This window comes from Centruroides sculpturatus, unplaced genomic scaffold (assembly GCF_000671375.1).
Source record: "Centruroides sculpturatus isolate CEXI.00-Female unplaced genomic scaffold, Cexi_2.0 scaffold1204, whole genome shotgun sequence".
NCBI lineage: Eukaryota > Metazoa > Arthropoda > Arachnida > Scorpiones > Buthidae > Centruroides > Centruroides sculpturatus.
In genome coordinates this window covers 117,013-139,892 of record NW_019385392.1, presented here as the reverse complement: position 1 = coordinate 139,892, position 22,880 = coordinate 117,013, and the positions used below count along the sequence as shown (strand labels likewise).

The following is a 22,880-nucleotide window of genomic DNA, read 5'->3' as shown; positions in this document are numbered from 1 at the left end:
TTAAAAATAGAAATTAATATGGTTTGGTGGGATAAAATAACGCAATATTTGGGCGATCTGCCAAGGGGAGAAATGCCGCCGGGAGGACTTTTAAGGGCCGGCCCTAGGAATTTTTACCCAGTTTTACCATACTTTGCAGCTCCAACCCAACCTCAAATTAACATTTAAAATTTCCAAAACATTTTGTTAAACAAGCTTCGACATTATTCTAATTTTAAACAGTACCATTAATAATAATGTATTGATAAATTGACGAAAATACCTTTTTTTTTTTTAACTCTTTCCGCCCTGTGGGCACTAAGAGGGTCTCTTTTTGCAAGCCCATTATGGGTTCGGCCAGGCCCACAATGGAACTGCCGGGTGGTGAGGGACGGGGCCCGACATATCTGAACGGACCACCCCCCGAAAAATTCCTGGGGATTTTTTCGACCCGTTCGGATTCGAACTCGGGTTCCCCAGAGCGGTAGGCTTTCACCTTGACCGCTCGGCCATCCGGCCGCTGACGAAAATACTGTTTAGTCATAAACCATTGACTTTATTAGAGACAATTACATAATTTAAAACTTTTGGTGATGATATTTTCTTTTTTTAAAAAATATTTCTAACAGTTAAAAGTTGATTGAATAAATTAAATGGCTCTTTATACTTGAGGATTAAATATGGCAGCACTCTGCGTCGGGAATTTCAGGCGTAAAAGTTTCGATAAAATCTAAAACAATGTTGAAATTATATTATTTTAAATATACAGAAATTGATAAATAATTATTTAAAAAATATATATTTTATTGAATATTTTTGAAATAAAATATTTATAATGTCGGATTTGTGTCGGGGTGCTTCGAGTTTTATAATGGCGGCCTCCAGTGATGAAACTCCGCCTCTAGACGATGATAACGAAAATTCGTATAAAATAATCATTATTGGTGGGGGAATTTCTGGTATTTCGGCTGCTAATCATCTCATTGAAAAAGGGGAACAAAGTATTAAAATATTAGAAGCGAGAAACAGAATTGGAGGAAGAATAATTTCGGTTCCTATGGGTACACTTTATTAATTAATATATTTAATATTTATAATAAATATGCTTACATGTCTTTATTACGTTGTTCATGTGTTAACAAAGAATAAAGAGCCTGCTATACGTTAGAAATTAATCTCATATTATGTTATACAGCAGTGGCGTGCCGTGACATTTGATGATAGGGAAGCTGTGTTTCTGTAAGAAGCCGACATCCAGGGGCAATCAGTCAATCGCGAGTCAGTGATGGTCTAGGGCCCATTTGTATCGTTTATTCGATAAGCCAGTAATAACCGTAGACATCTCTAAATGCATTTTTAATATCACAGTTACATTCCGAATCGCTATCCACGATATAAGGGCTACAATTAAAAATAAAATAATAAAAATTTACTTGGTGAAATAAAATGTTTGGTGGACATACCGGTACATACCTGGTACAAAATATTCTTCAATTGTATGAATATACTTTTAAAGAAAATTATATTTAAATATAGCTTTGTAAAGAAACGTACATAAAAATATAAAATATTCTTTATTTTTTAAATCCTAAAACAATGCACTTAGTCAAATAGTTCTCTACGATTGGCTAATGGATGGAATCGAAGATGGTTGCAGGGCGTGCTTGCACGCGGACTGCCAAATCCCCAGGGGGCCGATACCGGTCAATGTCAAATACCTCTTTTGTCGCATCATTAGTATATCTCAAAGGACGCAACCGGGCTGTTGTAGATTTTAAACGTTTCTTGCCATAGCTGTAAAAATCTAAATATGTTAAACATAAAAGTCATTTGTTTTCTAACTAATTCATTTTAGGACCAGGTGTCCACGGAAATTTCCAAAATTTACAACTTTTCGGTCATCCTCGTCGAACTGGAAAAATTTCTGTCTTTATATATATTACGAAGAAATCAGTCCCCACTGTACTCGGCTAGAGATGGTTCGGTTAAGCTTTTGTTTATGTCCCCAATTCCCTAATCGCTTAATTATTTAACTACTACTTAAGTAGAAATAAGTCGAAACCGGTTACTTTGTACTCGAATATTTGTAGTCTTGGGAAAAAAGTGGAAAGACAAATTTTTATGACTAACGGATACATAAATCATAAATTTAAGGAAAGTAAATTCTAGAGCTTTTTCTGTACCTCATGCATCTCTCTCATTCATTAAATTTAGTTGTAAATGATGCTGTCAAAGTAACAGTTAATTTTTTTAACATCATACAAGAATTGTACACATTTTTTTCTACATCCCCTTAAAGATGGGATATACAAAATCATAATAGCACTGGTTTAACATTGAAATCCATGAGTAATATAAAATTGGAGAGTGGAATAAAAATATCAAATATTTTAATGGATTTTTTAAACTCCTGTCAACTATACAGAACTATCATAAAAACGTACCAGTAAATTCTTATTGGTCAGGTTAAGTTATAAATCTACTCGCGATTCGCGTAATCGGGCGAGGACGGCCAAACATCTAGTGGGCAGGCGGCTAACAGCCCAGAACCGGTTCCAGATAGAATTGGAAGCATTATATGTGTAGCATCAACCCAAGGTCATAGGCTTCCACCGCCAAACCGGGTGAGGTTGGTGCTCTGTAAAGTGCGTGTGAATCTGGCTTTTTGGATGCCGACGATACAGCACTTCTACTCCGCCACTAATATTCAAATATACAATAGCAATCTTATCTTTTTTTTCATGTATAGTATAGAAATTTGTAATAAGATACATAATGTAGCCATAATAAAATATTGTGCGATTATTTTCATGTAATTAAAATTAATATGTATTTATTTTTTAGAAAATACAAGGGAAGCGGCACATCCATCACTTCCAATGACGGCACGTCACTGTTATACAGGATGTTTTACAACTCAGGAACCATAGAAGTTGCCTTGATCCTTGTTTTTTTATAGATGAGATGAGCAAGGAGGAATGAATTAAAGTTATTTTGATTTATAGCTTGACATTTCCAGAGTTTACAGTCTGCATGACAACTTTCTGCCGACTCACGCAGTAGTCTGGATGTTGCCTGTTAAACTCTTCGACAACTTGCCGACTGTGGGTTCTGTCATTAAAATACAGTAACTTGAATTCATTTCTCTTTACTTGGTACCATGTTTTATTTTTTTAAAGGAAAGATTAACGTAACTCCTGTGGTCCGGTCTTACGGAACATCCTATATATATAATCGTTATCAAAATTTTGAAAATTTATTGCATTTATTGTCTATTTTTTATTAAATCGTAATGGTTACACTGATGATAATCTATAATGTTGCCACTGCTTTGTTAAAAATATACATTGCTTTATTTTGTAATTACATTACAGATAAATCTTTTTTCATAATTAATACAAATTTTAGAATTTTCATTAAATAATATAAACTCCTCAGACAAGATTTTATATGTTAGGTCCTATTGACATACTACTAGGATTGTATGTCTAGGTGATTTATATATAAGCAGAAAAACCAAAAAAGTGTAGATCCAAGTGCATTTCATAAGATAATATTCTGCTTCAAAACACACTTTACTCTACCGTCTGACTTGGTAGACTCATGGGAAAATAGATTTTTTTTTTTTTTTTTTAAATTTTCTTTTTTCAACAGTTTCTCTCAATTGTTTTCTGGGAGCAATCTTATAATCTATATGGTAAATACAAATAAAAATCTGATTTAATAAGCATCTTATGATCAAATCTATATGTAGTCAAACTGATTTAATGACACCATCTTTTTTTTTTTTTTCTGAAATTGGCACTAAATCAAGTATGGCATAAAACTGAAATCTTGTAAATAGTAAGAATTATACAGTGTATATATTGTGGTAATGATATGTACAGTAGTTTGAGAGTTTAAAAAAGTTTAAATTTGGTGACATCTATGTCCTTTTGCAGTACAGATGTACTGTACATTTAGTAATTTACAAATAATGGATTTATTTAGTAATTTACACAGATCTCAAAAGGTTCTTTCTGTAACATTTATGGAGAGGAACTATTCACATGTATTCATTCATTGGCACTTTATGAGAGTAGTACTATATTTTGTTACATTAAGGTTTGATTGTATAAATGGAAATAGACAAAATGGCTACTGCTTATTACAGGTAACCAAAAACAACAAAAACACATAAGTAAATAAAAATACGATATTATAAAAATGTATACTAAACAGTTTAATTTTGTTATATTATACCATACAGCATCAATTTTGTGCATCAAATATATATCAGAGAAAAATCATCAATACACTTATATAAACAATTTTTGTCTCATTTTGTAAAGAGGAAATAATAGATTTTAGACATTGCTTTAGAATACTACCTCAGTATATCATCTCTCATGAATAATAAGACAATATTTTAATTTATACTGTTCCAATTTTTTTAAATTTTAAACTTCATTAATTTTTGCAAATCATTTAGTATTTCAGGAAACTAAGTTTTGGAGGATAAATCTTTTAAAAGGAATTATGATTCCATTTAGTTTTTTTACTTGTATAAGATTGGTCTGTAATCAAGCTAGGATATCAATAATGCTCAACAAAGAGAAAAATCATATTATTATTTATCCTATTATGGATTATAATGGTAAAATTTGTGTGCTCTATCCCTTGTTTTCACATGAAGAAAATGAAATTCAAATTAAAATTTATATATAAATTTCAAATTGAAAATTCTTTCAGATACATTCAATCTTTTATCATTAAATCCCACTTTCTTACTTCTCTCTACTCTTTTATGTAAGCTTTAGGTCTCTTTTATTTAATGACATTCCAATGTTTGTTTGTTCTTGATTGCTCTTTTTGTGTGATATTTTGACTTGGCTAATCTAATCAAATTATTTTAGGACCCCTTTTCAGTAGACTTCTATGTATGCAGCCACTGTTTTGTATGTTATGCTCTTGGATATTCTTTTTGGGCTGCAATTTTCTAATTGCAGACCTATATTCCCACTGTGTTTGGTTTGTTTAATGTCTGTCTGTCCATTTTGAGAACAGAATTAGATAGATGAAAATTGAGACCAGATATGGAAAGCTTAAGAGTCAGAGGCCCTGAGTAACTATATTCAAACTTCTACTCTAGACCAGAAGTCACGTGATTTAAATTCAAAATTTGTGTCCAGAAAGGAGTTAGTTAGATGAGACTGACACAACTCAACTGTTATCAGGAGAAGTATGATTTACAGGGGCAAGACATCACTAAAATTAAGATTAAATATGGAAAGCTTAGGAGCCCCAATTAACTACATATGAACTTTTGTTCGATAAGTCATATTTTTTAAAAATTAACAGATGATTAAAAATTGCAGCCTGACATGAAAATGTCACAATAAATAATTGTTCATTTTTTATTTTATCCTTTCCTGCCTTCATAATCCTTATCCTTTGTCTTTGTTTCACTAAAATTCATCATTTCTATAGTTTTGGCATTTTCAGATTTTCTCTCTACTCTATAAATTAATATTGAATTTGCAGTTGAATTTGCTTAATTAAAATTATTGGATAATCCAAACTTACTGGAATGTGTATTTTAATTAATTTTGAAAAAATATAGTTAATTTGAATTTAAGTTAGATTTAAAATAGTGTCACACTATACCATGGTTGAATAGATAGTGCTTTCATTATCTTTTTGATATAAAATTTGAAAGTTAGACTGTCAGAAAATATAAATTTTTAAACCATTAATTATTGTACTAATTACTGAGCCTTTAACAGTAGGATTTTTAGAAGACTGCTAACACTTTCAACTCTGTTAAGAGGTCATTACTTGTTAAACAATCATTTCATAGTCATTACTTGTTTTATAATAACTGATTTTACTTTTAATTTGAAAAGTTCTCATAGTGCCTATAAGAGGAAACATATAATAATAATAATAATAACTCACAAAACCCAACATAATAATAATAATAGTAATTAGTGATGCCACCAATAGTGATTTTGCCGAATACCGAATACCGAACATTCGGCTAAGCTCTTGGCCGAAGCGCCGAATATTCGGCGGCCGAATGTTCGGCAGAATATGTGTACATTTCGCGGGTGATATGTTACGACCTGATACATTGCGGTGGGTGCGGTAGCGACACTGCGGGCACATTTGTTTTATTTGCGAGTAGATCATGTCACAACATGCATTATTTGTTCATTGTTACATCAAATTGCGTTACTAATTATTACTAAAAAATATCACTGTATCACTTTACATGAAAACTGTTCGCTTAGATTGGACGGCAGACCTTTACAAGCAGTGGTCAGCAAACGCAAAACAGTATCCAAGCCTGACAGAATTCGCTAAGATTTATCTATCGTCTCCCGGCAGTAGTGTATATAGTGAGAGGCTATTTTCAGAAGCAGGTATAGTTTATGAGGAAAAGCGCAATCGTTTGCTATCAACAAATGCTGAAAAAATTGTTTTCATTCATTACAACTTACCACTGATAGATTTTAAGTATTAAATGTAATAATTTATGATTAAAATAAATACGTTTTTGAGTAATATGTGCGGTTTTTTTTCATGATTTGGTATTCGGTATTCGGCCGAATGTTGCATACTATTCGGCCGAATACCGAATATTAAAAAAAGTAGCCGAATAGGCCAAATATCGAATAGTAGCCGAATATTCGTGGCATCTCTACTATTAAATGATTAGTAATGCAGACAACATATAGGCCATACTTTGACCTTGAAGTATGAGGATTAAAGTACACTAATACAGGAACAGAAAAAGTCTTTTCCACATCTCTTTAAGCATTTCAGCTCAACAAAATAACATGATTTCATGGAATAGCACATCTGTAATTAAATTGATCTTCAACTCAACAAGGAGTTTTTAAATATTTGTTTATTTTCTTACTTGTTACTTAGAACAGTTTAAAATAAACAACAACTATTAATCTAACAACTAATTAGAATTAAATAACTAACAGTTTTGGTTGTCATCAATTTATAAATTGATCTATATATAGCCAAATTTACATATGTGATATTTACTTTGTGAATCCTTGTCTACATTCAATCAATACCAATTGAAGATGGTTGACAAATGTGGCCAAAAAATATCCATTATTTAATTTTAATTATATTCTGGATTAAAGATTACCATTTATTTTAGTCATTTAATTTTAGTTTTCTATTGATTTTTTGTTATATAAAATATTATAAAACTTTTTATATAATGGATCTTCCAAAAAGAATGCTACCATTTTAAATTATTGTAATTTTGTTAAATATTATTCAAGAATGTTTTAATATACATTAAAACATTGGAAGACTCCAAGTTTTACATTTGCCCATTATAGTTTCTCAATGTATGCATCTTGGGTCACATGGTACACATCCAACTGATACTCAAATTCTTCTTATACAATCAACTCCCCTATAACACTGTTGATTATTCCGTTTTACATGAATTCCATGTTGTATGAGTCACTTAGATTTTACAAATATGTGTGCCAGGCTGTGAATGGCTCACATATTTGTAAAATCTAAGTGATTTGTACAACATGGAATTCATATAAAACAGAATTATCAACAGTGTTATAGGGGGTTGACTGTACTTGCTACAACATATCTGTTGTCACAACTTCCAAAGCAGCCACAATTCTGTAGTTCCTGCAGATTACTCAGATTGTACAGTGATGAGTGATTCTGACTTTCTAGGATAGGTTTTTGTCTTCACAAAACACCTTCTCCGTTGAAGAGTTGCTATTTTTGTTTACAGCACTTCCTAGACATAGTAGACAACAAGATGTTTGAATGCAGATGGGAGCTAAAACTTGGACAGTTACTCTATTGATTGGTGTACATTGTACATAGTATATATCTCAGATAATAATTAACATAATTATATAGTAATTTATAGTGGTATCATCTATTTTGGAAAACCTTGTATTTTAGAATTCTGAACTTTCAATCTGCTTTAATACTAAAAATTTATCATTTTTTTTCTAGGAGATGTCTATGTCAATTTAGGAGCTCAGTGGATTCATGGTGTCTTGGGTAATCCAGTTTATGAATTAGCAGTCTGTAATGGTTTACTTAATTTAACAAATGATCAAGAACCTCATGCAGTAGTGGCAACAACAGAAGATGGAAAACGAATTCCTATAAATATTGTGGAAGAAATTTATAGTGCATATTTTTGGTTTTGTAAACGTTGCGAAGAATATTTTCTTCTTCGTTTTCCACCCATTCCAGAAGTTGGAAACAGTGTTGGAAAACATTTAAAAAGAGATATATGTGCTTACTTAGAACAGTTTAAAGACGAAGATAAAGAAATACGGAAATTAATATTCAGACACCTTCTGAATAGAGAAACTTGTATCACAGGATGCCATTCAATGGATGAGACAGGTTTAAGTGATTTTGGTAGTTATACTGAACTCCCTGGAGGTAATGTAACCTTGCCTGGAGGTTTTGCTTCTGTACTAGAAGTTTTAATCAAGACTCTTCCAAAAGATTGTATATTAAAACAACATTCTGTTAAACATATTAAATGGAAAAGAGAATCTAAACACACAGAAGATTGCTCAACAGTTGCAGAGGACTGTAAATGCCAAAATATTAATAAAAATATTGAAATAGAATGTACTAACGGGAAAATCTTTTATGCGGATCATGCCATTGTGACATTGCCTTTAGGTGTTTTGAAAACTGAAGCAAATGAGATTTTTATTCCACCACTACCAGAATATAAATTAGAAAGTATAGAAAAACTGTGTTTTGGGGTGGTTGATAAGATTTTTCTTAGGTATGATAGACCATTTCTAAATCCGGAAATTTCAGAAATTTTAACATTATGGGGACCAACAGATGAGAAAGATTTATCGAAGGTTTGGTTTAGAAAGATTTATTCGTTTAGTAAAATTAGTGAGAATATTATTTTAGCTTGGATTTCTGGTAAAGAAGCTGAATATATGGAAACTTTAACAGAAGAAGAAATTTCAAATGCTTTGACTTCTACTTTACAAAAGTTTCTCAATGATCCATATATTCCTAAACCATGTCAAGTCATTTGGTAAGTATACTAAAGTTTAAATATATTTATTACTAATTATATATTATCCTTTAATGTGAATGAAAGTTGTAATATTCTAACTACAGAAACGTTCATTAAATTTGATTCCAAATTCTCTTTATTTTTGATCTAAGCACACATCCAATTTTCACAAAATTTTTTATACATAATTTTCATTTTTAACTTTTGTCTGAGAATTATATTTACTTATTTATTTAATTTTTACAATTGGAAATGTCATATGTATGATGTAAGATTTCCACACCATTTAACAGTATATTAATTGCTTTTCATCTAAATTACATTAATCTAGAATTCTTTCAATCCACATCAGTGATTATTAATTAAGTTAGCTAGTTCTAGTTAGCTACAGAAAAAGAATAACTTCGAACGTATTCAAATCCTCTTCTGAGTTTTTTTTCCTGTCATATTTAAACACATTAAATTAAATTAATAAATATTTAATTGTTTAAAAATTGATATAAATATGCCTGGCTATTGTAACTTAATATTAAATTCATCTCATTAATGGTAAACTTAGAGAAATGCATTAATCAAATCTAAATTAAATGATATGGGTGCAAACATATTTAATTTGATTACTAATCAAATTAAATATCTTTGCAAGTATTTATATATTAATGTTTCAGATTATCCTAACTTGAAACATTAATATATAAATAAATTTTTTCACTATATTTATAAGTAAATTTTTTTGCTCACTTCAGACCTATCTTATATATCTTAGTATCATCTTAGTATCTTAGTTACTATCTTAGTATCATCAAATATTATTGAATGCTTGGTATATTTGTGATGAGGGAATCCAATTAATTATCTTATATTTGTCATTTTATAATATAATTTATTTGAATTTTTCAGTTCATCTTGGAAAAGTCAAATTTATACTCAAGGTTCCTATACTTCCATTGGTGTAAATAGCACACAGAGGGATATTGAGTTACTTGCTACACCTATATATGCAAATCCTTATCAAACAAAAGTAAGTTTTAAAATATTGTAGATGAACTTGATAGTAATTAAAGTAAAACAAGTGATAACTTTTCAATAATTTTAGTATAATTACAAGTTTGTGCCACTTGACAAAGTTTAAGCAACTCATTTCAATATGTCATTAAGCCAACATCATACAGTATATCTACAGAAACCGTACATGGTACCATCTACTATTCATCTAGGCTATAAGAAATACAATGATATTTAAGTATCTAAACATATCTTAACATAGAAAAGATATAGGCAGCTATGAATTTTTTAGCTCCATTATAATATTATGGGATCTTTGCCATTAAACATATCTGCAAATTCACTATTCAAAATAATTGTAATTATAATAATTACAATTATTTTGAATAGTTAAAATACAAATAATAGTTAGAATACAAATCAAAATTTTATTGTAGTTAATATTAATTATTTGAATTATGAAATTTATTATCATAAATGAAGAAAATATGAAGTAAGAAAAAATAGATATTCAAAGGCTTGTTTTATTTTGATAAATACATTGAACATATCATTTTTAAGGTTTGTTTGTGTTAATTTATAAACAGATCATAATCCATACTCAGTCATCCGATTTCTTTAATATTAAATCATTCAAATGACTTTTAAATTCTATATAAAAGAATTTTTAGAAGTAAAGAAGAGAGCAGTAAGAACATGCGACCCATTTATTTAGAGATTAAAATGTTTCTGGTAACAATGTTTTTGGTCACATGATCAGTATTTTTTGCAAATATAAAGTATACAATTTCAATTACAACAACAGCTTGAATTCAAAAGAAGGCAAATAAAAAATTTTTTATGCTATTTGATTTTGTTTTACAATGATACATGTTTCTGTACAGTGTGTTGAAAATCACATTGAAATAGAAAAAAGCTAGTGTGTGGATTAAACATATTATGAAGATAGCTGTAGCATGCAAACAGCATGTGTTTGTTTGTGTGTTAACCTAAAATAATTAACTTACATTTATGAAGTGGTATTGGGCAAGATTGTGCACATGTTCTCTTGTTTTGCTATAAATTTTCCTTGTTGGTTCATAAAAGTATATTTATGCATTGTTCAAACAAAAAATAAATAAATAATATTTTTGGTAAAGTAAAATCTGTTTAATGTCACTTGCTGGTATTTAGAAAAATGTGAGTCTAAGTTACCAGGTAAAACTACTCTTACAAAATCATCCACCTTCAACCAAGAATTTTTTTACCCTGCATATTAATGAACATTACATGGATCCACCCACTGGAGACTGGATTCAATGTTCTAATTGTGTTTATGTGGCATGAACAATATGTATTCTTTTGAACAGTGTGCACTCAGAATTTAATTTTGGGGCAGCTGATTTGAATGGATAAAAAATTTTTAATGCAAATTCAATAAAATTCACACTTTATGTGACTGCTAATTCATAAGTAGTATAGAAATAGAAGACACCACAGAATAAAATTAAAAAATTAACTTTAATTAGGAAAAGATTTTTGGAAAATTTTCTACAGTTTGTTTTCCTTTTACTTTGGAGGATACAAAGACCTCTTGGCACTTGAGTGCACCACTGCTTTTGAAAGAACAGGAATGTTTCACTAATCTTTGTTGTCTGTACACTTTATTCGACCCTCTTATGTAATCTTGCCCCATCTACGGACAAGATTATATATGTTCATTGCTTTCAAAAAATTACTTTTATATTAATTTTGTTCTATACAGTTTTGTTTCAATGATTTCTTTTTAACCTAGAATGATTAAAGGGTCTTTTTGATTATAATATTTTTTGGATAGAATTATCTTTTTGTGTAATACATCATTATAGCAAAACCATGCAAACCTCACCTTCTTTTATAATCTAAGAAATATATTCATGCAGAAGCATAATGATATGGGACAAAGAGAAGCTTATGTCTCTTGACACTAAATGATAAAGGAATGTTATAAACACTTCTGGTAGGTAACAATTACAGAAAAAATTGACAAAAAGTTAAAATTGCACTAATATAGAAAATGTTAAAAAGTTTGTTTTTTTTGGTCATCATTGCATGTTAAAATTTGTACAGTTATGTACTGTACATATTATAATATTTCTAACACCACAAGTCTGTGTTATATCTATAGTTCCATATATTATTAATTAACCTTTTATAAGCAGTAAATAATTATCTTTTGATTAAATGATTAAACATATCCTATACTGATCCTATGAACTGATGACTGGTGTGTGACAAAAAAAAAGAACAAAAGAGAAAGTTCACCACTAATGTTTTCAAACTCCTGAGTTTTTCTTCAGCTGTTAAAAGAAATTCTGATGGAACATAAAACATAACATTTGGACTATGAATATTCGATGAATCATTTAAATCCGACGCTCGAGAGTTATTTGTCACGTCGCATATGCGCATTAAATGATTGCCAGTACTCAAATAAAGAAAAATATCTGACTTGATTTTCTTGACAACTTCATTATATACTTAGGATTTAAAATACAAAAATTACTTGATTAAAAGATTGATTTTTCTATTTCTACTTTTTTAAAAAAGCATATATCAATATATATATATTATATATACTGTAGATAGCAGTATAGGATTGATATAATAGACCTTGCATTATTATGAACAGCTGATATCAGTCTGGTTAAAAGCATAGAAAAAATCATAAGAATATACATTTGCTGTAATGAACTCCTGCTACTATGGACTATTTTTCAGGTCCAGCAGACTGCTGTCCTTCCATTATTACAGACTTTTTAGTCACTAATTTATTTTGTCACAGTCATCATTTATTTATTTCATCATAGCTGTCATTTTATTTATTTTATTTGCAAAAATAATAACTACAATAATAATATAAAATTAATTTTTTAATCATTTTCTTTGGTGTAGATTTTCACATTACATTTAGTTATTTGTTTTGTTTTCTGATTGATTAATTTTGTTCAGTTTTGGTTTCACTTTCTTTATAAGTAACAAGTCTTTGATTTGTTGTGTAAAGCAAAGCCATGGATCATAAAAGAAAGTGCAATTCCACATGGGCCATTTTTCTAAATATGTACACAATGTACCATTTGGTTAAGCTTCAGATTTAACATAAAAAAATAGATATAATTCATCAGATTGAAGATTGAAAATCTCAAGCTAAAGTTGGCAAAGAAATGTCTCTGAGTAAACAGACAATTCCAAACATTTGGAAAGCAAGAGAAAAACTACAACAGACTTTTCTTAAAACAATTCTTAAAAATATTTCAAAAATATAATGAATAAAAGTATCGTTTTTACAAGTTTAATAATAATTTGGCTTATATACTTTATAACTGAAATTTCATCCATTGTGTAATTGACTTATGTCCACAATATCACTTTACAGTAATGTACAAGTTGATATTACTATATACAATAGAATCCCCTGCAGAAACAGATCCACTGAAACAAGGTAAAAATACGTTTATTTGGATTCTTGTCCTGAATAAAACATCCATGAACTGCAGACATTTACTCTAGATCCATTATTGAAATCCATTCTAATATGATTCTACTTTGGAGTAATGGACTTATCAATATAATGGATGAGTCTGTAATAACAAGTAATTGTGATAAAATGGACTTTCATTATAACAGACCAATTTTTTCAGTCCCATGTGACAGAGATTATTGAAATCTATGTTAATTGACATATTTGGACTCCTTGTCAATATTTAAAATAACTTGAAACATTTATAAATTAAAAAGAGACAATATATAAGAAGAAGAAACCATAAAATGGATTCCAGAAACACTAATTCAATATACAAATGAATGCTCTGCTTCAGGTCTTATACACTCCAACTTATAAATTGACATTTGATTTTATAAAACATGTAGATGTTTCAAAGCATAAGTTATATGAATTTAACATTTAGAAGAATATTTTTAAATTCACACCATGATATGTTGAATAAGCAGATGAATAAAATTTTTTACAAAATATTTTAAGAATTGTAAACATAAAATAATAAATTAACTAAGTTGCACTGATGTTCCAATTAGTTGTGAATTCTCTATGGTTTTCAGCTAGTGTTACTGCTTATCACATGTTATTTTTTTAAGTAATAAAAAAAAGACTTGTTAGAGGTTGTTTTATTCAAGTTTTATCTTATCAAAGGTAATTTATCTTTTCTACTGGTTATCAAATGGCTAAGTAATAAGATGTTCACCTGCTTCAGCATCTATACTTGATGTGTTAATAATACAGGGTCTTCCAAAATGAATGCGACCATTTTAAATTACTGTAATTATGTTAGTTATTTTCTAAGAAGTATACAACATAAGCCAATCAATATAGTAAATGATTGAGTTTTATCTCCCATCTACATTCAAATGTCTTGTTGTCTTCTGCATCTAGGAAGACTGTAAATGACAAAAAATGGCAACTTCACAACAGAGAAAACATTTTGTTCTGCAGTTTACAAAGTTGGAATCACTCATCATTGTACAAAAGGTGTGATCTGCAGGTACTGTAGAATTATGGCTACTGTGGGAGGAGTGACAATGGATGTGCTGTAGCAAGGAAGAATTTAAGTATCATTTGGATTTGTGCCATGTGACAGGAGTGCACACATTAAGAAATTATAATAAGCAAATGTGAAACTAAGTTTCACATTTGCTTATTAATGTAGAGTACATTACAACATTCTTAGACAGGGGTGGCCAACAGTTTTTTCCCCCAGGCCGAATTGGAAAGAAAACTTTTTCCATGGGCCAATCCAGGGGCTGACCTAGGAAGATTTTGAGATGGTGCGAGATCTCATTGTGGTGTCAGATTAGAGATTACAGATACATTTTTCACATTATCATGCTTTATCAACACCCTATGCTGTACTTATGAGATATGTAATGGAGGGTTAACTCTAAACTCACAGTGAGTTGACCTTATTTATTTATTATTATTTTTTTTTTAGGTGTCAGAATTTTTCATCGAGCTATTCGGACTTCAGTAGCTAATATTGAAAGATTGATCACGGGTCACATAAATTCATTAGACGGGCTGGATCTGGCCCACGGCAGGGGTGGACTGGCCATGTGGAAAATGTGGAAAATTCCACATGGGCCATTTTTTCTAAATATGTACATAATGTACTGTTTGGTTAAGTTTAATTTTAAAAAATTCATTTATGTTTTTTGTTAAGTAAGGTAAATTTCAATTTTTAGGTATAATATAGGTATATGTGTAGGCCTGTATCTACCCAGCCCTACCCGTATCTGAAGTTAAATTAGTTTGGCTGATCTGAGTCAAACACTACATTAGCCTGATTCGGCCCAAACAAAGAATCCTAGGAGAAAAATAATCAAAACTACCTTCTAAACAGAGAAAATTGGTCATTTGTTTACATTGCTAGAAACTATTCACCACTCCTATGAATCTTAATGCTAAACTATGGAAATGCAAGTTATTAATTTTATACCTAGCTACCAAAGCAATGATTGTAGTCATAACAAATTTAATGGCCACTTATATTATTTCCTTTATTTTAGGCAAGTAAAAAATGTTATTCAATAATAATTTCTCTGTATTCCAAACGATTTAATTAAAAATAATCTATTTTGTAGTGTGAGGCCGGGACCTCACCCCCTCTCCAATGGGAAACTGGTTGTCGAGCTAAAGCTAATAAATCGATGATTTATTTCGTAAACAGGAACGAGTGTAAGACGATTTAATTGTCGCATTCCCGGACCAAATTCACACGTCCTCGATCTAGATCAGGGAAGGTGGGAGAGAGAGCAACCGGGGAGAGTTCGACTGTCATCTTACAGCGAGTTCAAAGCACATTAGACCAAAATTTACGGGACCGTCACTAAATATTCCTGAAAACGCATTTCAAAAATTAAGCAGTATTTTAATACAGTTTAATCCAGTAGCTACTCAACACAATATTATTTCAGAATTGCAACATTTTAAATCGTCATGGAATATTTTAAAGGAAAATGTCAATGAAACTTTTATAAAATTAAACGAAAATGAACATTCTACTGATGATCAAGTAGAAACTAATAAAGATGCGATTTTATCCTCTTACTGCATTGCTTGCAAAAATTGCTCTATTTGTTGTTATAATATATTATTCAGATATAACATGTTAAGTGGCGCTTATTCTATACTTGGTCAAGCATACAAATATCTGCTATCTATGTCTGTAACACAAGTGTCCGGTGAACAAAGCTTTTCTATGTTAAAATTAATTAAAAGCAGGCTAAAATACTTATAAGTATCTTGCAAGAAAATCTAGAAGCCTTCGTGTTAATGTCAGTGGAGAAGGATTTTTTAAACGAAATACATTCTGATGATGTCATTAATATTATTGCTCAACAAAGCAAACTTCTAAATAAAAAATTAATATTGTAGAATATAGACTTGTGCTTATTGTAATTTTTGTCAATGTTATATTTTGAATATATTTAAATATAAATAGAAAAAATACATTTTTTTTATTTATGGGCTGGGCTGGTAATAAATTTTCCACACACAAATTTTAGGGCCAGTCTGCCCCTGGCCCGCGGGCTGTATGTTGGCCATGCCTGTTCTTAGATAATAAGTAACATAAAATTACAATAATTTAAAATGGTAGCATTCTTTTTGGAAGACATTGTATTTGATAGTTGTATCAATATTTATTGTTTTAAAATAAATGTAATAATAATTTCTTTTTATGAACAAGACAATTAATTATAACTTTTACTGTTTTTTTCCAGCCAGTATTATTATTTGCAGGAGAAGCAACACATTCCAGTTTTTATTCTACTACACACGGTGCTTATCTTTCTGGTCAGAAAGCTGCAGATCTTCTGGTGGAAGTAGAACAAGATGTTACAGTATCTACGTGGGACTCATCGAAACCACGCTGTAGTGTCGGAGATTTATCGTCGTGGTTAAAAGGAATTGATCTAACTTAATAGTTTTAGAATTATTAATTTATATTTAGAATTATCTTATAAAGCCTAACAAATTTTATTACTCTGAAGCTGTGATATTAGCTATTAATGTTGTTATACTTAAATTATATTAATTTATTATATTAGCAGATAATTTCTGCAAAATTGATTCTTGTGAATTGTGAAGTATTCAGTGATACTAAATCATCAGGGTAAGTGGTATTTGATTGTTTGTATTCAGACAGTAGTTGAAGAATGGTGATATGTCATTATGGAAAACTCAAATTTTTTAGAAATGTTTATAACAGTTTATATAAAGCAAAAGTAAGTGTATAAAATATATAAGTTGACTCATAAAGTATTGATGATCAATTTGTTTAGAAAGGATTTTATATTTCATGGAAGAGCATTGCTCTGTAAATTAACTGTAAACTGAAATACAAATATAGAATTTGCATTTCATCTGTGCAATTGAGAATATTTGCTTCAATTTGCATAATTTTTCAAGTGTTAATATTTCCAATTTCAAATGAAGAATTTAGATGATTGACGTATAGTAATGTTATGTTTCTATTTGCTCACTTACTTTTTAAAGTATTAAAAATATATCTCATGTAAAGAATAACTAAATTACATTTAAAATCTCTTGAAAATTTTACACACTTATTATCTGTAAGTATACTTTTATGAATATAAAATACATTGAACAGTGCACTTTTGATTTATGCAATCTTATTTTGTGTAATTTCAAAATAATACATCTTTACTATGCAGATATATAATAAAACTTAATTTGTTGTTTTTATTTAATCCTGTAAAAAATCACAAATTGATCACAGTAGATGATGATCATAAGATATATATTTCTTACTGTACAATATGCTATGAAAACCATGTTAACTTAGAAAGATTAATTTTACATTAAACATTTTCAGTCTACAAAGTAGACTATCTTCAAGATTCTTTAATTCTCAGAATAAATTTGAAATAGCAAATGTCTACGAGAAATAATCCTAAAGATGGTTTATAAATTAGACTGAAAACATTTAATGCAAAATTAATTTTGTTGTTAAATTGGTGTGCTTTTCATAGTATATTGTTACAGAAGAATGTATATTCTTTCATTATTGTTCAATATGCATAACTTAACAATTTTTGCTTAATGTTTTTCTTATGGTAAACTAAAACACCCACTCAATATTTGAGTAAATACAAGAAAGACTTGCAAAACCATTTATTTATCATTAATGTAGTGAGTAAATGGTTTTGCAAGTGTTGCATTTGGGGCTGGATTTAACCCTTTTGTAGGCAAGCCTAGGATGTCACTTTTTTTGACTAAATGTAAATGCTTCTAATACATGGAATTTAATTACAAATTGCATCATGTTTATGTTATGAGTGGTTAAAGCTATCTGTTTGATGTAAATAAATAAATTATTTAAATCATTATATAAATGACTTAATTCCAAATATTGAAATATTTGTATAATTACTTTTTTGTGAAATTCTTATACTATGCCTGCCAATTTCTCCACCTCTCAAAATTGGTACTCTGGACCCATACCTACTGTGCCTATTTAGAAATCCAGTCCCACCTGTATTGATTATTGAAGTGTGGAGTGAGAGTTTTGGTTTTCCACAATGAAAAGTTAAGCAAGAAATACAACATGGCTCCAAAAAAAGAAGATACTTCATTTTAATTAATTAATCTGCATTAAAATAAGCCAAAAAATTGTTATGCTGGTTACTATTTATGCACTCAGTCTGTTTCTGTAGGATAACCGATTTCAATTTGCATGAACCTTGAATGCATAATCACATGCATAATTATTTATGTATGTGTTCCAGAAGTGCATTGTGCTTAAATAATGACTGCACTGTATAATGTATAATGTATTCTTGTTGTAATCATATTGGAAAGAAAGTTTTATAAATGACATTCAAAATATAGTCAAATGAGACTTTTGGGTTAAGCTCCTTTGGAGTTTTGTGTGTGATATTTTATTAAATTTGTGTCTTAATTTTGCACTGGTTTAAAATATTCTATAAAAGTAACATTAATCATATGTTAAACAAGCATATAATTTTAAATTTGAAGTTAATTTCAGTTACCATCTTGTTTGAGAGAAGATTTACAACTATCTTTTTTGAATAAACTTTACCCTTCTCTCAGCAACAGATTCCCCCTATCTGACCAGCAAGGTTGAAACATTTAAATAGGAACATTATTGGAGTGCAATTTGAAAATTGCAAACCTATAAATTTTCACTGGTGTCCCTATATCTTGATTGCTATGTATTAGCTAAATTCAAGTGCACTCACATTCAGTGGTGTAACTCCTTGTACTTCACGACTTAAATTTAATGGAAGATGAATTAATAACTACTGACAAATATAGTGCTTTAAAGGTAATTTGAATAACAATGTAAACTGGTGGTAATTGAGAGACATAGACAGGGCTGCACACAAGCAGAGTACTTGCCTAGGGCTCCACGATGCAACAATAGAAGCTAAAAATGTATACATTTTTATTGCAAAATAATTTTATTTTAATAATGTAATTGAATTATAGTTGATGTCAACTTTTTATAATTTAGGAAAATATTTTGTAACCAAATATCTTTTCTATTTACACTTGACAATGAATAAAAATTTTTTTAGATGGCCTTGCTAAGAAAGTTCACCCAGATCCCACACAATTTAAATTTGGCCCTGGATATAGCTATGGTAAATGACAATAGAACCAAATAGCAGTGGTTGTACTACAATAGAAATGCAAGTGTCCTGGAGTAGACCGTCCAGTCTCTATTGCATAGGAGAAACTGGACCTATGAAAAATTGTCAACACATGACAAACATATATGGACAAAACATACTAAATCTAGCCCAGCTGTAGGGTTTGTGATTTTCATCTAGTGAGTCAAAGAAACCACCAAAAGGTAGATGATTTCAATCTGACCAAGAGATACAACACACCATTCTCACTTGGCTCTTTGGCTATCTGTGACATTTTTCAAACAGAATCACAAAACTTGTGGGACAGTGGACAATGGGATAAATACCTTAACAGTCAGATTGATTACATATAAGATAAAAAATGCACTTATGTTATATTATTGTTGGTCAATTATTAACTGATTATCCTTTATAAATTGCTATAGAGAGAAATAAATATAACTATAAAAATATATGAAAATTGTTACAGAAATTTCTTTTGTTTTTTAATTAAAGGCAGATTTAAAACCCAAAAGTCTCATTTTCTAATAATTGTAGCTACTTTAATCTGTGTCAGGAAAATCTTTGCATTTGTCAATGTAAATTTCCACATTTCAGTATTTTATTATAGTATAGTAATTTATTTTTTAAGTACTTTTATTAGTTTATTTTACATATCAATTTTATAATATCTATTATTTACATTACAATTATAGTGAAGACTTTTTTACTCTGGAAATGTGAACAATATTTTATTAATTGTTTGCTTTCAAATTAGCACATCAATAAAGACGATTTGAAATTTTGTTCAAGATTAAGAGAAGTTTCATTTTATTATAAAATTATATAACATTAAATTACTGTAAGCTAAGATTATAGTTCAGACTTCAGTAAGACAAGTGTCCCATGCACGATTGTTGACTCTTCTATCAAAACTTCTAATGCACATTTGTTCCAAATACAATCCTTTATGAGTTATTTGGTCTCAAAATGTTGGCAGTATCACTCCACTCACTGATAAATTACATATCATTAAGTCAAGCATCGTTTAGCTGTTGCTGCATGTGTTACGTGTTGCCCAACTTTCCAATGACTATATAACAATGCAACTATGTAGTTAATTAAGCAATATAGTATACCTTTCAGTTGATTAATAATGAGCAAGGTGGATGAAACAATAACATTTTCAGTCCAGTAAGCAGGCCATCCTCGTGTGGATGGCCTGTTTACTGGCCTGACAGATAAAAGTGGAAGGGGCAATGGCAAGTGGGCGACAGACAACTGGCACCAGACACGTGGACAACAAAATAAGAGACGAATAAGAGACAAAATACAAAATTTTTTGTTTTCTTCATAAAAATCGCCATTCTTTTCTGCTGATCTGCTACCCAGTAAATTTAAATAAGATTTTTTAAGAAACAAGTTAAAAGAACAATTTTATAATTAACAAACATGTTTATACATATTACATATTTTTCTATTTACTTGTAAAATTCCACACCTCAAACAATCTTTACAGCTCCAGTGGTATGTGTTTACACCTTAGCAAACATTTTCAACCAACATACCACTGGAGCTGTAAAGGTTGAGGTGCTGAATTATAACTCCTCTAGTGTTGGAAGACGTTTATTTCTTACTTGTAAAAATAAATATCGACCATTCTTCAAGACTATCTACCCCAAATTTAACAAATATACATAAAAACCAAGACAATTACATAAAATATACTTTCAAAGAAATTTTAAAAAATTTGTTTTCATCAAAAAACCACATTTTTTTTTACATGCTTTGTTAAACATTTCTGACATACAATAATTAACGATGCTACAATACATTGTTCCAAAACATTTTCTTTTCCTAAGTTGGAAGTAACTTGTAATGTAGTGTATAGTTCATAACTTATAACTCATATCTTGTAAGCCTTAACCATATTTATATATATTTTACCAATATTTACAAAAATAAATAAAAAATACCTGCTGAATCGTATGCTTGCTAAGTGTGCAAAAATTTTTAAGTTTGTCACCCAGATGACTGTTGCCCACTTGTCATGTACCCAAAACACCCTTCACTTTTATCTGTCCACTGTTAACGATGCATTAGTTAATTCTAAAATGTCATATGATAGTCACTTCATAATGTAGTAATAACTCAGTCTTACTGAACAAGTTGTATTGACATTTGTCATATACAAACATTGTATACCAGTATGACACAACATGACCACTTACATTTTTATGTTCAATACACAACCATTCAGTCTTTGGAATATTACTTGGCATAAGCAAATGTTTGACCAAAATGTATGTTAAACTAATAATTTCTGTTGTTGTTGTTGGTCCATATTCTGTAATCATAAACTATTAGGGTTGAGTGTTTCAGCCAGCAATTTCAACATCCAAAGGTTAATGCCTTTTATCATTGTTAACCTAAAGACAAAAGTTGTTGTGTTTGTAACATAATGAAAAAGGAAATATTGTATTGTTAGTAATTTTAATGTATTTACAAGTATTCATTCATATGCCTGTGTGTTCTTATTATACAGTTTATTATGTAAGATGTTTACTAGGACTTATTATACTGGTGACCTGGTTCCATAAGTCACCAGTATAATAAGTCCTAGTAGACATCTTACATAATAAACTATTTAGAAGTATATTTGATGAAAGAATTATAGGCAGTTTGGATATGTAAAAGTATTCTGTGACTGAAATGTAATCTTTATACATCAGTAAATTCATAGATTGAAGAGATCAAAATGTTACATCAGCATGAAATGTATGTGCACTAACAAAATATAGTTAATTATTTTGTTGTCATTAATCTTTTGATGTTGGAATTGCTGGATGAAACACTCAAACCCTTATAGTTTAGGATAACAGAATACAGCACCTGAGTCACAAAAATGTAGTAATATCTGACTGAAACTTGAAATAAAAAACTCAAAATTTATTTTAAAAAGTTTTTTGAATGAATTTATTCATTCAAAATTCATTTATTTATACAAATTGTTAATTTAGAATTATCGTCCATAATTTGTGAAATTTTAAACTATTCTCTCTAAATAGTGGCAGTTTTTAGATTGTGCCAAATACTTTTCCCCAAAGCCGTAAGGTCTCCTTGTTAGATAAATGGATTTTGATTATCTTTGGTGTAGAGGTTACACCATGTGAGTGTACTACCTGTAAAATACTAAAGT

At 29.7% G+C, this 22,880-nt stretch overlaps 1 protein-coding gene across 1 annotated transcript; it reads left to right on the top strand.

Annotated features, from left to right (window-relative positions):
* The first annotated feature begins 850 nt into the window (after positions 1-850).
* LOC111638457 (spermine oxidase-like) lies at positions 851-20,495 on the top strand. The gene is made up of 4 exons (XM_023384180.1): positions 851-1,040; positions 7,981-9,046; positions 9,929-10,049; positions 16,787-20,495. The coding sequence occupies exons 1-4, from the start codon at positions 851-853 to the stop codon at positions 16,985-16,987; spliced, it is 1,578 nt and encodes a 525-aa protein (XP_023239948.1). The 3' UTR covers positions 16,988-20,495.
* The last annotated feature ends 2,385 nt before the right edge of the window (positions 20,496-22,880 follow it).

Bases quoted from the DNA above. Each gene is read 5' to 3' on its own strand.
- LOC111638457 (XM_023384180.1), top strand. From the start codon at position 851: ATGGCGGCCTCCAGTGATGAAACTCCGCCTCTAGACGATGATAACGAA. The intron at 1,041-7,980 runs GTACACTTTATT...TTTTTTTTCTAG, and splicing joins AATAATTTCGGTTCCTATGG to GAGATGTCTATGTCAATTTA. The intron at 10,050-16,786 runs GTAAGTTTTAAA...GTTTTTTTCCAG, and splicing joins CAAATCCTTATCAAACAAAA to CCAGTATTATTATTTGCAGG.